The 18,978-nt window shown below is 34.0% G+C and overlaps 1 protein-coding gene across 1 annotated transcript; it reads right to left on the reverse strand.

Annotated features, from left to right (window-relative positions):
• Positions 1 to 1,088: 1,088 nt before the first annotated feature.
• LOC110104211 (probable histone H2A variant 3) lies at positions 1,089 to 12,369 on the reverse strand. The gene is made up of 2 exons (XM_020833213.2): positions 12,114 to 12,369; positions 1,089 to 1,698 (listed from the first exon to the last, which is right to left on the reverse strand). Exons 1-2 carry the CDS (start codon positions 12,345 to 12,347, stop codon positions 1,402 to 1,404), a joined length of 531 nt encoding a protein of 176 aa, XP_020688872.1. The 5' UTR covers positions 12,348 to 12,369; the 3' UTR covers positions 1,089 to 1,401.
• Positions 12,370 to 18,978: the final 6,609 nt, after the last annotated feature.

Genomic DNA, 18,978 nt, shown 5'->3' on the forward strand with positions numbered 1-18,978 from the left:
ATCCCTCCGACCTCTGTCGCCCGCTGACTACGGTCCCTTCGACCTCCGTCGCTTGCCAACTACAATACCTCCGACCAACGTCGCATGCCAATTAATAGGCTAGGCCAATCAACAACTTTTATATTACTAGTTTCTTCAACTCCCGCTAAGTAATGTGCTCTATATGACATATATTTGTTAGATTAAGCCAATGTTTTCCGCCCAATAAAATGTCTCATTTATAATATACAACAAATACTAGTGGAATCATTTTAATTGGGTTAGGCCCTATGATTTTTCCCCTTTTCAAGATTTTCCATGTAAAAAACATGGAGTCTCTTATGACTCTTTCATCCCTCTCTTATATGTCAATATATTAGATCCTCATATAAAACTTAGACGTTAAACTCTATATCTCTCTACCACCACAAATATTCTAAGACTCAACAAATCTATTTTTTTATGACACCCTAGGTGGGCACCAACCCATAAAAATTCAATGATTTTTCTATGGACTAATCAACCTTACTAACAAATATTAAAAAAGATTTTATCAACAATACATGCATTATTTACACAAGCATGTTATATATTATTTAAATAATAAACATAATTATATGAGCACATGAAATATTGATAGGTTATATATATTATCAATAATTAAAACATACAAACAAATGCTAAGGCATACACCACTAACAAGGAAAAATGCATTTATAGCCTATAAAGAATCATCTCTACTAAATAGAACCAAGCACAATAACTGCAGGAAGCAAAATCTCTCAACACAATATATTGAATACAAATAATTATTAATAATGAGATTTGCCAACCCAAGAAATCTCATTTTATAATCATTAATGTACTCAAGGAGTCCAAGTATGGAAAAATTATTCTATGCGGAGGCCGAACGCGCCATGTCATCGGTACCGAGCCGCGGTGCCGAGTAGTACCGAGCCACACTACCGAACGAAGAGGTGACATGACGCATTCTGGTTGGTCTCCGAATGGAGTTCAACATCCACACAGAATAATTAATCCCAAATATGAAACTCATTACAAGCACCTTAATTTGAGAAATAAGATTCATCCCTCTCACTAATACGAAGGAAATATAATATCATACTGGCCCACCACAACATGAAGTAAAATACTACTGTTGATAATTTGTAAGCTACAATCAGGCAAGAAGTGAAAATATTTTGGCCATTAAAATAAATTCCCGTTAATATTCAGATGTGCATGGGATACAAGTAGAGAGAGCTGGTTACCAAGGATAAATAGTAGGTGAATACTCTGTAGTATTCACTGCAAGCTGAGTGGATGATTTTGCCCTTCATTTTTTTTGGAGTACAGAGTACATAGTACACAATTGTATTCTCCACTGGCACGCCACATCATGTAGAAACTATATAATCAAAATTACTCTTTGGAAGATTTGTTGATGAGAGACTTGTGGATGTGGGGGATAACACCACCGCCTGCTATGGTTCCTTTGATGAGTGTATCAAGCTCTTCATCTCCACGAATTGCGAGCTGTAAATGTCTTGGTGTTATACGTTTCACCTTCAGATCCTTGCTTGCATTGCCAGCAAGCTCCAGAACTTCAGCAGTAAGGTATTCCAAAATGGCAGCACAATAAACTGCAGCAGTAGCTCCGACTCTTCCATTTGTAGCAATGCGCGACTTGAGCAAACGGTGAACACGGCCGACTGGGAACTGAATGAACGAAGAAAATATAGAGTTGTTATAAGCCAATTATATAACGTTTTCAAATAAAGATTTCCTCTATCAGTTTTAAATTTGCCAGCTACTAGCTCTTTAGTTGAATTAAACATTGAAGTTAGAGCATGTAGCTGTTGAGTTGCAAATTGTTCGTAAATCACATCTAATTATATTGAGAATGGTAAGTGAAACGAGAACAAAAAAAAATAGAGAGAGAGAGAGAAATTCTAAGCAAGAAACTATGATATTTCTATAAAATAAACTGATTACAAATTATTATGTAAATTGAGTTCACCCCTCAACCCCTTTTTATAGATCTAGGTCAAAGGTTGAGCATTATAGATTGGCTGCATACATGACACTAAAGAAAAATAAGAAAAAATACAATAGTTATGTAGCCCTATTTGAATGTCAGACTTGATGAAGTCATATGCCAAGCTTCGAAAAAGTTTTTGGTTTGGCATGGCCGAACAGCTGAAAATAGTTTCTCTTATAAAGGGAGTCATCCCTTAAGTAGTCTCACTAGAGCCAACTTCATAGATCATATCCGCTTGGCTAGGACGAGGTATGAGACTCTAGTCATTTCCTTGAGGCGAGTTCTCTAGTAGTCGACTAGCGAGTCTTATTTGAGCAAAGTAGTCTGAGTTAGCTTAACTTGAATCATGTTTTACTTGATATTGACTTCTACCATTGTCCTTTTGTCCACGTCATTCAATACATAGCCTATAAATATGAGACAATTATTTCTCATTCAAATGATTTTTCTTCATCCCTTTCTAGCCTTTGAGCTCCGCAAGGGCCTATTCTTGTAAAAGATGAAAGCTCCCAAAGATAAAATCAATATTTTCAAGGACAACATAATTTCAACTTTATTTGACAAGCAAAAAGAAAAGCTAATTTCTTCTCAGAAGAAGAAGAAAATGAAAATAGAAGAGACGAAGTCAAAAATCGAGATTCATGAGCTCGTTGCCTCGTCAAATTCCTCGGCTAATCAACACTCTTTCTCTCCTGTTGATGTTGAAAAAGATGATAATTCGCCAATGGCTGCTCTCCGTCCAGTTGAAGTTCAAACAGGTAGAATAGGTAAAATTAAAAAATTTGTTATAAAAGACAAACTTAATAATCTATGTGAATTTGTGTATGTTGAGTAACTTTAATGCAGTTCTTTTCCTAATGAGCGAGTTTCTAGGTGAGACGCCAAATGTTGAACCTCCAACTCAAGAAGAAGTTTACTGGTGGAAGAGAAGAAATCAGCAAAGTAGTGATTCTTTCAGAAACAAAGATTGCTCATATCAAGACTCGTCAAGTCATTTGAACATCTTCATAAATTGCGGGGGTAATTGCATTTGTCAAATGGTTCATTTTATGGGTATTTTTTTATGTGGGATGGTTCATTTGGTAGGAGACTTGGAGAGTAGCGCCTATCGTTCCAAGTCACGCCCCATAGATAACATGTCAAAAGTGATTTAAAGCCTCTCCAAAGAGTATTCACCCCACTCGGGAGAATCCTCTGATGTTCGGGTTACCTACGCGAGTTCAAAATCTTTTGGTCCAGCGAGGTCAACAATGGATCTCCTTATAGATACTTCTCCAACTTCACGCTTGAACTTGAAAGAAACATGAAATGCATCTGAATCAAGAACACAAATTTTAATGGGGCATTGCAATGGCTTATGTCATTGCCATGTTCCAAGCGTCAAACTTGGGTTATTTGGTTGATGAGCCATGTGCAAGTCATCAATGACATGTATAATGAACAAAAAATAGCATAGGGGTCTTAATTACAGCAAGAGTGGTAATATGGGCGTTAAAAATGGAGTCAATTTGAAACTTATGGTCATGTGTCAACAGCTTTGATATTAATGTTAGAGGCATATAAATTTAAGTGATTGAAATGGTAAAATAGTAAAGTCATGAGTGATCGGAGGCCCGCTGCACCATCCAACAAGGTGGAAATATTTGAAAATATTTCATTCTAAAATGTGTATGAGCAGCTACAGCCACAACCTCTCTTAGCTGCATCGAGCAGCTACAGCCACCCTCTCACGGTTTCAGATATACTAGAGCCTACAGGATAGATCCCACGCTCTGATGCAACCTCTATTGTATATAAAGTCGTGCAGCTGACCTTTTTGCATTGAATTTTTCCTTCTATTGTATATCTTTAATGTTGGCCAGCTGAAGGAGCAGCCTACAGCCCCCTTCGCTTTTGATGTCTTGGTTAGGAAGCCAAAAGTTGAAGAAAGGATTGTCTATAACAAGTAAAAATGATAGGTTTGACGAAGGGCTAAGGCATCATGGAGATCACGAGATTCAAGGTAATGGTGAAGTTGCTCAGGATGGCATCATTTTCTTGATTTTGTAGAGTTTCATTCAAACGCCAGTTAAAGGCACAATGAGGTCCAATGGTCCATGTTGGTTCTAATTAGCTTACCTTGAAGTTCATGCTTGCTTTAGATTAGTGTTGATTAAAAAGGGATTCTAGAAACCAATGAAATAAATACATGTTGGAAGTAGCACCACCTGGGCAGCCCATAACAAAAGTAGTTAGCATAAGCTGTAAATTATGGTAAAATAAATAAAAGGCCATTTTCATGATTTTCTTTAATAAAGAAATGTCTAAAACCAGAAGGAATATCAGTATACTTCACAGCATGGTCTAACAAATAAAACTTATAGACCAAAACCAACAACATGTTTTAGGTTTCAACAATTTATACGAAACCACTCCACCAACAGCACTCTAATCAATTTGAAATGGAGAAATTCTAACACCAGTGCCTAGTATGTAGAAAACCAATGCAACATATAGAACAAAGTAGATTGTTGATTCATCATTCATGGACAAATGTCTTCAAGGACGAGGGTAGGGGTGCCAATATATGACACGACCTGAAAATCTAATCCGGACCCGACCCAAAAAATTCGGATTCTAGTTTAATTTTTCAACCCAATTGAAATATCGGGTTGGGTTCAAGTTAACTCGCGAACCGAACGCAACCCGTTTGACCAGTCCATCGCCTGCTAGCTCGGTCCATTTGTTGCATCTTACAGTCTTCGCACTGCTGGTGCTCACACTTCGCAGTCGCTCACTCGCACTCGCCCTCACCCTCCACCAGCTCGCCTACACTCGCCCGTCGCAATCAACCAAGTTAGCGGGTTGGGTCAAGCCATGTCGAGTTTGCATCAAACATGTTAAGAGTGGGTCAATTTCGAGTTTAACCCATGCCCAAAGCACACCATGAGGCTCACCTCAGCACAATTTCAATGAAAAATGCCTAGAGATTTTTTTATGAGATTTGCGCCTCAGCTTGGCTGAGGCCCACCTTGAAGCGTGCCTTGCCTCGCTGGCATGAGGTGCATACCTCACCTATTTATACATTTTTATTAAAATGTATCTAAATCCTAAGCTAAAGCCACGAACAAATCACACCTTCATAAATTCTTAAGCTGTAGCAACTTCCTCTTAACTACCTCGATCTCCAGCCCGCCATCTTTGTCGTAGCCACCACCGTCGTAGCCGCCGTCGAGGATCACTTGAAAACCGCACACCACCACCACCTCCTCTATCAATTTTGGAGTATAATCAAATCATTATGCTGATGGAAAATATTTATGAAAGAGAAAATGACTGAAATAAATGAAGAAGAAGCAGTTTGAGAGGTATTGGGTTCCATAGGATGAGGCCATGGAAAGACCAATTAGTTATGATGATGACTTAAATAAAGACGCCTCGATGATGACAAAGCAGACGATTTTTGAGTTGTTGCCAACTATTTTAGCTTTCTTTAGAAATTTAAATGTGGATGAGTAGGGAACTAAGAAAGAAAAAATTTGCAGTTGAACTTAATCTTATATTATACTTTCATGCAATTTTTATATTTAATATTGCCTTGCTCTTATAATATTTGAATTTTAATTTTTACATTCAATTTATCACTTGTCACTTTACATCTTGTGCAATTTTTTATTTTATATATATACCAATTTATTATTCATAGTTCAATAGAAAATTAATATATCATCTTTTAACACATTATTTGAGTATTATATAAAAAAATCACTTTTAAACTTCATTTTCATCTTACGTAAAAATTTTTTAATTTTGAGACTTATGCCTCAAAATTGCCTTGAGGCTTATGCCTCACCTCACGAACGAAATATGCCTCAATAACTAGTTGCGTAATTTTAAACCTTGCACCAAATATGAGGCATTTAAACCAATTCATTCTCTAGGCACCATGGTTGTAAGAGATTCTATTTATGATATAAATGTTTGGTTCTTGAAAACCTATCTAAAGCACAATTTTTAAAGTGGCGAAGAATATGCAAATTGAGTTGGAATACATTCTAACTAATTTAACTGACCTGGTGCCTGAACAATCCCAAATCAACCAAAATGTGGAATGGCCCAAACAAGTGAAAAACATTTGTATGCACTTAAATAAACCATAATGAGGTTCAATCAAACTTGAAATGGGCAAAATGGCCCCTAAGTTGCACTTATCATACCAACCAAGCCTGTTTATTCTCTTCCACGCTCAACGCCTCTGACTACCAAGGCGAACAAACCTCGTGTAGCCATCAAAGGGAAGCATGTCAAAAGTTGTGGTTGTCATCAACTTGCCCTTCCTTGCTAGCTGAAATTAAAAAAAATGGATTTTCTCCAAAAATACTTTAACAATTATGCTCAATCACATCACACATTGGTTGTAACAAATATTCAATTTGAGATAAAGATAGATTTTTTTCCTTTTGCCAACAATGGTGTCCAATTTGTTGATTATGAGCTGGGAAAGATCAATACTGCTAAAAAAATTCCCATCAATAAGATGGATGAAATAGTATGTTTGCATGCACCACACGATTAGCTACTCTTGTCCTCTAATATCCTTGCAAATTAGAGATATAATGGAGGCCCAACCCGAATTTGAGCGCGCAAGTGCTAGCCACGTGATGGTTCATGAGAGCAGTTCCATACATTCATAAAAAGGCCTTCAATTCAATCATTTTCGCTCAATCCAAAGTTAGAAATTCAAGATCCATACTCTCAAGTGAACTATTGAATCCCCCTAACAAAATTCGTAAAGGACTACAAGGTTAAAGGGCCAAAACAATGTTATTAAAGACGTTTTGGGTCCATAAGACCATATGATTGTTTAATGCCCGGAGGCCCAAAGCACAAGCGTTCCCATGAGCAAAGTGAGGCACTAAAGTTCACTTATTAAACTGTGTTGAATACTTTTGGAGGGTATAATTTCATGATCATAACAATAAAATATTAAAATATAATAGAAAATTGCATTTTTTAAGTTTTATATCATTCTAAAATACCAAAATGAAAAAATACTGCCATATAGCTTGTCTAAAATAAAGTATAAAAATAATGTTTTAAGTTTAAACAAACAAACAAAATTTTGATAGCTTTCATGGTGTAAGGTTAATTTAATATTTACTAGTATTAGTATCTATTTATTCTTCTTCATCAACCATAGAATCTTCCCCATTATTATATTTGTAGCCATCAAGCTAATAAAATGAGTGAGTATGCATTAAACAATAATAAAATTATTTGCATTGCGACGTCTATTGTATTCTAATAAAGCATTCACCTAAGTAGCGGTTAGGCTATGGAACCAACCTAAAAAAGTGTTTGGTAAAAGGAAACAAGCATCTAGCCACTTACCTATGTGATGCAAATTGTTTTATAATTTTTATAGCATACACATGGTGCTCGCTCGCCACGGCACTTATTTGAGTTGTTGGAGCCTCGCCACAACTCACACCAGCACCTAGGCGAGCACTCACTTATCTTTGATAACACTTGGTTAAATTCAAACCAAGGTCTTTAGGGAGGCTCAAAAAATATTTACTACCATGTTAGCCACTAGATCATCCCCTCAAGTTTGACAAATAACTAGAAATGCCGAAGGTTGATTAAAAAGCAGATCTAAGGTTAAGTAAGGTAAATGCAATGTATTCCATTTTAGTTTATTTTTTAGGTAAAATTTTATCGCCCAATTTGAGCGAGAACATTTTACACCACTCAAAGTGCTTCTTTGACCGCCCATGGCAACCATCATCTCCACCAACACCTGTTGTCCGCTGCCTGCCACCATCGTCTTTCAGCAGTCCCAACGGTCTTCGCCGTAGCCACTCAATAGAATTAACTTTACTTTACAACAACAACAACATCAAGCCTTTATCCCACTACGTGGGGTCGGCTACATGAATCCTTTTTCTCCATTGTGTCCTATTAAAAGTCAAATTCTCGTTTAAATCTAATAAAGAAAGGTCATTCCTAATATTTTCTAACCAGGTCTTTTTAGGTCTACCCCTACCTTTCTTAACACAAGTCAAATCTAATACCTCTACTCTCTTAACTGGGTCGTCGGAAGGCCGCCTTTTTATGTGACCAAACCATCTAAGGCGACTCTCTCTAATCTTATCTTCTACTGGAGCTACTCCAACGTTTTCATGTATATGCTCATTTCGAATTCTATCTCTAAGGGTAAAGCCACTCATCCACCTGAGCATCCTCATCTCTGCCACACTTAACTTAGTATTATGCTTCTCTTTTAATGGCCAACATTCGGCACCATAAAGCATTGCAGGCCTCACTACCATCTTATAGAATTTTCCCTTAAGTTTGAGGGGTACATTTCTATCACATAACAAGCCCGATGCATTCCTCCACTTCAACCATCCAACTTGAATTCTGTTGATAATATCCCCATCTATTTCACCATCACTCTGAACAATAGATCCAAGATATCTAAAACGTGTACTCTTATTAATGACTTGATCGTCCAAAGTCATAATCCCCTCAATAGTTCTATTACTTTAAAATTACACTCCATATATTTCGTTTTAGATGTACTCAAGCGAAAACCTTTAAACTCTAAGGTTGACCTCCATAATTCAAGTGTACCTTCAATTCTCTCTCTAGTCTTATCAATAAGAAGAATATCATCAGCAAAAAGCATACACCAAGGTACATCCTCTTGCAAATGTCTAGTGAGAACATCCATGACTAAAGCAAAAAGATATGGGCTTAAGGCTGATCCTTGATGTAACCCAACCGAAATATGGAAATACTTGGTCAAACCACCTTGTGTTTGAACACAAGTAATAGCTCCTGCATACATATCTTTAATGATTTGAATATAAGCATTATTGACTCCTTTCTTTTCAAGAACTCTCCATAGCACTTCTCTTGGAACTTTATCATATGCTTTTTCTAAATCAATAAATATCATATGTAGATCCTCCTTATTTTCTCTATATTTCTCCATCAAACCTCTTAATAAATGTATGGCTTCCATAGTCGACCTACCCGACATGAATCCAAATTGATTTTGAGAAACATTAGTATCATGCCGCAACCTATGCTCCATAACTCGCTCCCATAGTTTTAAAGTATGACACATTAACTTAATACCTCTATAATTCGCACAATCGGCGTATTAGTAAAACTGAAGTTAGAGAGGCTTTAAAGAAAATGAAGGGTGGAAAAACTGTTGGACCTGATGATATCCCAATAGAGGTGTGGAAATGCTTAGGAGATGAAGGAATTTCATGGCTTACTAAACTTTTTAATACTATTTTGAAGACTAAAAGGATGCCAGATGAGTGGAGAATGAGTGATGATACCAAATTCTTTAAAGCATTTCCACCCTAAGCATTTCCGCACTCCAAGCCACCACTGTTCAACTATAATCATAGGTACAAAATTCCATCTCATTATAATATTTTTTTTAAAAGTAATTAAGAGATTTATCAAATATATTAATAAATGGGGAATCATTAGGAGTCCCAAGAAATTTGCTCTATTCTTGTCCAATTCAAACAATACTACTCAATCATCAATTTAAGCACCAGGCATCTTTCTTGGGTACAAAAATGTACATTTCAAAAGTCATCAATTCAAGCTAATTGTATGTGGAAATGCTCGAGCTATACAAAGTAAACCATTAAAAGACTTTCTTAGTATTAAGAAGAAAATTTTGGCTTGCAACAATACTAAATCATCTAGGGCGAGTTTGTTCCACGAAGTGTTTGGATCTTTTGGATCTTAGTTCTAGAAGTGAGTCACATTGAAGTGTGTTGCATTGATATCAATTAGTTTGCAGTGACTCAATTTATGTGTTTGTTTGAGCTATACATTGAGTTTCACTTTTAATCACCCTCATCTTTTATAAATTTATTATTTATTAATTAAAAGTAGTATTTTAAATCATCATCCATTAATTTAATAATATTTTATGATTACAATAAATTGAAACTCACTTTTTTAAAAATGAGTTTAAAGACTTCCCGACACTTATAAGGGTTATTTGACTGCCATTATCTAGAATTTGCATGTATTTCATTTGCAATGTAAAATAAATACAAGAGATTTGGAATAGTCATGATTGTTTGATTGATTGTAAAATAGATATAAGAAATCATTTTTTGTGTTTGGTTGGAAGTAAAATGAATATAAATTGTGTGTGTGCATATTTATGTATTTATTTATTTATATTTATATTTTAAGGGATTTTTACATACATAACACTTGAAACTATTGTAAATACATATTCAATACTTAAACTTTTGTATTTACTGATATACCACCTAAAACCCCCATTTTCATCTATTCTAACACTCTGTTACTATCCCGTCAAAAATCCCTATCGGCCTGCCGCCTCCTCCCTTGTCGGTCTTCCACCTCCTCCCTTGTCGATCTGTCGCCGCCGTTCTCTGACCAAGTTCTTGAGAACTAGGCATGGAGCTTGTTGAAAAAGGCGGTGGTAAACTATAGCGGTAGGCGGTAGCTTGGTTGGGATGGTGGCTGCAAACGATCCCACAGAGGTGGTGCTCAATTACAATCAAGTTTTCATTCATGATTTTGCTCCTTCTACAATTGCCTTCCTTTTCAAGGGAGATTCTAAGATTGTCTGGAATTTTCTTCTTCACTCGCTGCAGCTTCAGGTGAATTTCCCTTCTACTTTTAGATTTCTTCTTGGTTAAATATGTGATATGTTATAGCCTCTTGAAGTTTGTTGGACCTGAATGCCAGCGAAACACCATGCATTATTTAAACTTCCATATGTTTGAATCTTGTATCTTAAGAAGATTCGCAACGGAGTGGCTGCTCCATATGGCTGTTGATGGCATGGGTGATGATCTTCTAATCTGAAATCTAAAAAAACCAGTCAATTGCTACCTCTTCCATTGGCGGAAAACATAGTAGAGCCACAATACCCAAAAAAACATAGCATAGCAGAGCCATCGCGACCTGGATGGGGTGGTGGTCACGGTGATAAGTGAGACAAAGAGAGCAGAGAGCGTCGTTCATACAGTCAAGGCAATACATGTTGCACTCGTTCTTGTGAGCGTCGACGTGGAGCTTGCAACGAAGAAGCTCGTCGAGAGCGGAGGCTGTAGCCATGGTAGCCATCGGCTATTGTTCTCTCCTCCTACCTGAAGGCGGGTGGAAGGAAGGTGCGAGGTTGATAGGGAATTTCGGGTAGTAACAGAGTGTTAGAATAGATGAAAAGGGGGGTTTTATGTGGTATATCAGTAAATATAAAAGTTTAGGCATGTGATATGTATTTACAATAGTTTCAAATGTTATGTATGTAAAAATCCCATTTTTTAAATGTATTAGAGCACAAGACAGAGGGTGGGGGTATGGCAACACCAATTGATGGCATCGTTGGGGATGGCTATGACGATTTGAGGTAATGAAGGGAATGGGACCGAAGATCAATGATGCCAGAGGGTATGGCGATGATGCGAGGTTGAGTGGGATTGCCATGGGACATCGATGCTAGAACACCCAGGCTGCGAGGTTGTGGGGTTGAGTGGGGTCGAGAACGGGACATTGTTGAGGTCTTAAGATTGAGCGGATTAAGAGGTCGCGAAAATTGGCAAATTCCAAATTCATCAAAAACGATTTGTTTGAGGTATTCAAAACCCCTAAAAGAAATGCTTTGAATTTCTTTTATTCTCAAATCAAACAGTCATCAAATTAAAATAATTGCATTTCAAATGCAATACACTCAAAATACTTGCAACCAAATAACTCCATACCCATTGTGAGACAACTTATCCCCAAAGATTCAGCCCTATCCTTAACCCATTACTAATTCCAACATTCCAAACCGCAAAAAAATTTATCATCTGGCTGAATCTAATCTATCCCAAAAACTCTCAGCAGTGAAAAAAAAAAATCCCAAAACAAAAAACAACTCCGATAACACCAAATAAATAATTACAAGTCATGCTCAATGCCATTGAAATCATGACTCTCGCGACCGCAGACGAACCCGTCAAAGATACATGGAATACTCCAGATAGAGCAAAAAGATCCTTGAAAGAGAAGGAAAATATATGTCTCAGGACAAACAAGTAAGAGATCTGACCTGAAGACCGGCACGGGAGGAGCGGGACACCGGCTTCTTCTTATCCTTGTCCTTGAGGACTGATGATTTGCCCGCCGTGATCAGGCCCTTCGCACCCTTCCCAGACATCTTTACCGCCAACGAACGAGCTGATTTCCAAGTCACAAGCAGAAAAATCCTGCAAATAATGAGGAGAGAGAGACGCGCGACAGTCGAGATGGGATCCGAAACTTCCAGGAACCAAGCAAAGCGCATCGATACGTTATTTTTCTAGACATAAATAAAGTTACTAAGAAGCTTATCAAGTTTGACAAATTTACACAACTCTCCTTGGCCTAGTGGTTGAGAGCTTAGACTTCCAACTAAGAGGTCCAGGGTTCGAGTCTATGTGTATGCGCTGTGTGTGTGAGTTTGCCTTAAATGGACTAAATGTCCCAAAAAAAAAAAGTTTGACAAATTTAGCACCCTTTAAACTGGTAATTACTCTAATGTTTACTTAGGCGTGCTTCTTTGGTTCGCATTATTGGCTTACAATCAAATATATATATATATATATAAATCGGTTCGTTAAATTGGTCCGGTTTAAGTTAATCGATTCAATTTCAGATAACACAATTTGATTTTCTTAGGTTTTGTTTGGAATGATTTTCTTACTGTTTTTTAAAATTATTTTTTATAAAAAAAATTAATTTATACTTAAAATCTGCTTTAAAAAGTAATAAAAAAATCAGCCCAAACTTAGGCTTCGTTTGGTACAGCTTTTTTATTGCTTCTTAAAACAACTTTTTAGTGCAAAAATTAAGAAATATGTACTAAAAAGCTGATTTAAGAAGCAATAAAAAAGTCATCCCAAACGAAACCTTAGTCTCAACTCAAAAGGAATTCATCGTTCTATGAAAGAACTTGCTTTGAGTAGGCAATTATAGCATATAAACTCCCCCCAAATAAGAGAGTACAACATATGCAAAGTGACTCCAACATATCAATTGTTCAGTCATTCATTCATTTTTACAGCCACGCTAGCGTCTTCTTAGCTCGACCAATGACCTTTTTTTTGTATTTATGACTTCTACAAGCTAGATTTTCTAATTAGGCTACATAACCCTTAATTTTTTCTCTCATTTTTGCATATTGATCATGTTGTCATGTCCTAGAATCTAATTTAGAAGCATTATTTTTTTATTTTTTAATAAACAACAATCAGAACTATCTAATTTTATCAATATAAATATCAATTGAAGTAATACTATCGATCAAAACATATATATATATCATGTGTAATACTCGTGAATCATATAATCATATCATATCTACCTAAATTATGAGTACAAAAGAATATCTAAAACAAAAGAAAAGGAACTTTAGAGATCTTAATCAATTTCCCACTCATGCTCCATTGTCTTGATCGGAAATAATTTAAATCACATATAATACGCTAAACAGCCTAGCAGGACACACTAAAATCCTATAACTAAATTCAAAGCACGATAAAGAAATAATATGCTTGTCATCAAACAATTCATAATAGTAAATGTCATATGATCAAGAATCTGTGCTGAAACATTAAAACTCACATGCAATAGTAGTAGAATTTATAAACAATAAAATAGTATGGTACGAAAGTTAATAAAACAGTACAGTGAAGAAATTAGTAAATTGGTACGGATGTCGAATCAACAAAATGTTTATCATATCAGTACTATCAATCGGTAAAGCAATCGTTTAAAATGATAAAACTAAAGCATCGATAAATAATTGTCGAACTCAGATAATATATAAAAAATTTATAATGATATACACATACTATCCAGTTAATCTATCAATATCATATCGATATCTTAACCACATGATTTGTATATCATTTGCTCAGTATGTCACATGCTTTGTATTAATAATCAGTACAATTAATCAATAATATTAACAATAATAGTGAATCGGTAATAGTATCACTAACAGTTCAGCAACAATGTCGATGATAATGTCGGTATCAATAAATCCAATGACAGTAATGGTAAATCAATGTTATAATAGTAATACGTACAGTGATAATAAATCAATACAATATCAATAAAGTTATACAATATTAACAAATCTATAACATACATTTATGTAGTCACACTAAACAAGTTAGAAGTCATAATGTTTTTTAGTAATCGATATCCTGTTATTAAAATTTATTGTCTTAGTATACATAGTCGTCACTCTTTATCCATTGGCATAGTAATAACTCATTATAACTCCTAATCGTTGCTCTAAAGTTATTATATTATTGTATCGTTAAGGATAACACCAAACCACTGTATTTAAAGGAAAGATTGTCGGGTCATCATCTTGTATGGGTCAATCAATCTTCATTCAACGAGTCAACCAGCCATTAGCTGGCTTTTACACATATTACAATAAAAACAAAAACGACAATTAATTATCCAATTACATATTAGTATTCATTCTCAACGCTTGTTAACACTATGCTTAATAAAATACATGCTGAGTAAAAATGCACAGTTTCAAAACATAATCAAATTATCAATCATTGTGTAAAATATCATTTCAAGACTTTAATTGTACTACAACATTATTTTTCAAAGTCCATATTATTTTATATTCAATTAAAATTGTAAAATAAAAAATACTTGATACAAAATTTTCAGAAAATACTTAAAATACTCATAATTTTAATCTCAATAATATATAAAAGGTTATGCGGTGGAAGTTTTACTAGTATAAAGTTATCTACATTTTTCGGTAACAAAAATTAAAATTTAATTAGAGAATGTAGAAATCTTTCAATTTTTTTTTTAACTGCGATAAACATAATTTAACCTACCTCGATCTGGACAATTTCTCCCGTAGGTTGGACGACTAAAAATAACCCGAGGTGGCTCAAAATGGAGTTTCTCTCTAAAAACTTTCCAAAACCTTCTCTCTCTACTTGGTTGTTGCGATCAAACGGAATGAACATAACAATGAATTTTAAAATATATAAAATGAAGATATTAGCCTAACGCTACGACGCTAGTTCATTTTTTTCAAAATACAAAGAATGGAGTGTCGCAATGTCACTATTTGGTCGTCTGGTACTATAGCAATGTTGAGGTGCTCAAATAGTAATATTTTTTAGATTTTGCTAAAATTTATTTCAAACTCTTATGACTCATTTAAGAACATACACAACTATTTTCAAGCATTAAAAGACGTCCAAATACATATGCAAATACGTGTAAAACATAAATTCAAATCATTAGTATTAAAAATTATTTTTTGACCTAAGTAATTTTGAATTTAACAATAATACTTCAAAGATCGTATTTATTGCAAGCCTAGATGGAACATATTAGATTTTAATAATTTGTAATTGAATTAATTCAGAGTCTTAAGAAAATCAATAAAAATATTGACAACTTAACTAGTCAGTATAATAATTTATTATTCTAAGTCAAATAAAAATCATTTAAAATTCGAATTGATAAAGTTTTTATCCCCTTCATGAATATTTTATGTACACTAAAACATAGAATAGGTGGGCCTCATTTGTTTTCATGGCCCAATAAAACAAGTTCAAGATTTTTCAACTAAAGCTACTAGCTCTAGGACACACTAAGTTCAAGTCGCTTAAGGCATTAATGTTATTCACCCAACTTACCCTATGAATTCATCAAAAGCCTCAAAGCTACTCACCATGTCGAAGGAAAATCTTATAGACTTTGGAAATAAATAACCTTAAGTGAAGTCCATGGAAACTACACTTGAACCCATCCTTTTCTTAGAACTCTACATGTATTATGTCTAACAACACAAAGTTATTATTTGAAAAATCTAAAATTTCTTTCTGTATGATGCTTGTACGCAGCGTGTGTATAATGTTTGAGGGGGGGGGGGGGGGTTGAGAGGAGTTAGGAAAGAGGAAATGGGTTTTTGTCTATCAGTTCATTTCGTTAATTCTACGAAATTTCTACAGATCATTGTATGTGACTTCTAACCTACTCCTATTTTTAAAAATTTTGATTTCTACCTTTTGTTTTCTCCCAAATTGATTTTAATCTCACATCTTATAATCTAGTAAGTTGTATATATATATATATATATATATTATGTTCCAATACTGATTATTATAGTCATTTTGACTAGATGGTTTTATTTTTTCTCTAGTTAAATTGAAACTATCATATTTTATATGATTTGCATAGAAAAAATATTTTTTACATTTTGATAAGATTACACTATTAATGCAAGACTTGTGAAAACAAAAGCCTAGCTAATTACTGAATTTAGTTGGAAATTGATTTATACCTGTATATGATGGTAGGCCAACGAACTTTCCTTTAAATACTATGATTTATCATGTTATTCTTTCTTGATTCACGTGATTTACTAATTAAAACTTATAAGTAGTAATTACTAAGTCGACGGACAACAGTGATGACTATGATACTGAAAGCCTATTGTTACTGATTTAGAGTTATTAGAAAAATATTTTCATCTAAGTTAGAATTTCTTATTTAGTATGATTGATTGGACATGCATATCATATATTGATATTTACTGCAATTGATTCATTGTATTGATTCATCATTATTAAGCACATGCTTTAAAATATTGATATAGAATAATTAACTATCATGTGTATACTTCTATATGATTTCTTGATAGTACCGAATTGCCATGGATTTCTGACACTCTTTATAGTAGTTTAGTTTTACTAATTTATATTATTTCTTTACTAATTGGATAACATTGCTCTGTCATTTGGTTTGAGAATGATGGTTTACAGTTTCATTGTTTTAACGTCCGTATTGTACTGTTTTGTAGTTTTTACTGTTACCGTATGTATTTTATTATTCATGCACAAATTCATGATCATATTAAAGAAAGATAAGGATAGAAATAAAAAAAAAATAAAAAAATAAGGATAGAAATATTGTATAATCCTATCTAATTCATAGTTTTGAATTTTTCATATAGTAAGGCAAAATGTATATTTCAATAAAAAAAGGAGTGTCAAAGAAGAGATATTTAGATATGAAAAATTTTCCATTCATCACATTTAAGGTGGACAATCAAGTAGTTGATTTCTAAACAAAATTCCATAGTCCCTATGCAGTAGTGGATGGGGAGTTGTTTATCTCATTTATTCAAAATTCCTATTCTATTAAGTTTAAACATGCAAATAATTAGATAACACATATTTGCAACTCTATATATTAGAGAGCAACCGAGTTTTAAGCATGAGGTAGGAATTGAAGCTCACATTTCTCCCTTTGTGAGCTCTAATTCTCCTTCATATAAAGGTATGATACTATACTACATAGGTGATATTGCAAGTAGTGGCCAAGGTTGGCAATTTTTGTGGCAAGGCTTCATTTTTCCCCTTGAAAATGGGTTGACTATTGGATAGATTGAATTTGTGGTAGGAAGATTATTCAACTCATTTTGGCACTCTAATATTCTCCTAAAGAGGAGTTAATTATCTCTAAAATTTGGTTTTGATTATTAGTGAGTTATAAATCAATTCAATGGTGTGTCCTCTACATGGCGCAATGAAAATGACATTTGAAGCAAACTATTCTAAAAAATACTCATAATTCATAGTGTACTTTGAATTTTCTATCTTATTTGTTAGTTTTTTTTTCTAAATAAGTATTTATATGTGTATATTTCTCTAAAAAAAATTCATAAAAAAATTTGTATCATTTTAATTTTTAGATGAATTTTCATATTTTGGATGTCAAGATGCTGAAATTATGATGGTTCTAACTTCAATGAATTTTTGCGATCAAACCAATGATAATTTTTTTTTTTAATGTAGATAACATCACCAACCATCAATAAGATATTTTGTACTAAATACCATCATTTGTATAGTAAAAGTTAAAGAATAATGACTATTAATATGTTAACTTGTTAATTATTATTTTTAAAAATTTCTTGTGACACTTGCATTTGTCAAAATTAACTAAATTTTATATAGGTGCTCTTCTTGATGTGTTGTTCCTTCATAAAAAATTTAGATTTTTATTACGAAATTTCTTTTAAAAAAATCTTAGGTGGTGGCTGGTCACCAATTCTTGTACTATATTATTGTTGTAGAAAAGTTCATTGAGGTGTTGGGCAACTGAATTCTCTATTTTTTTTAATGTAGTTAGAAAGAGAATTCATTATATGATTTTTTCTTAAATTTTATGTATTTATCACAAGCTTTTATCTTTTTTTTCCCTTTAATTTGCTTTAATCTGATTTGAATATAAGTATCTATTTTAGCTATCATCATCTATGTAACATGATTCTCACCTGAATATTGCATAGAGTTTTAGGCTTCATTTGGGACAACTTTCTTATTGCTTTCTAAAGCAATTTTTTTGTATAAAAAATTTTAGTTCAAAAAAAAAATTATACTAAAAATTGATTTAAAAAACAGTAAGAAAGTTGTCTCAAATGAAGCCTCAGATGACAGAGAACGATTGAAGATTGATGTTAGTATAAAAGAAGTAATGTTGTCGAATTGATCTAGCAATTTTTTTTTGTGTATTATAGGAGATTTTATTTGTGGTCATTTAAAGAAGATTTATTTAGTGTATCATTAGATTGGAGCTAGTATCTAGGGATTATCTTCTAATCAAGCATCTAAAGGCTCCTTTCTAGGAGAAATTATTACGTGTGGAGTCCGGGCGGTAAAGAACTGTCTGGATGTGAGTCTACACAATGTTTGTACACACTGTGTATAAAAAAAATCAAATTATGTACAAAATTATATCCAGTGTACACACTGTGTACACTCACATCCTGACGGTTCTTAATTTATCGTCCGGACTCCGTATGGAATAATTTCTCCCTTCTTAGACATTGAATATGATATTGAAAGCTAGCCGACCAAGATGATCTCTATTGA

This window comes from Dendrobium catenatum, unplaced genomic scaffold (assembly GCF_001605985.2).
Source record: "Dendrobium catenatum unplaced genomic scaffold, ASM160598v2 fragScaff_scaffold_231, whole genome shotgun sequence".
Classification (NCBI taxonomy): domain Eukaryota; kingdom Viridiplantae; phylum Streptophyta; class Magnoliopsida; order Asparagales; family Orchidaceae; genus Dendrobium; species Dendrobium catenatum.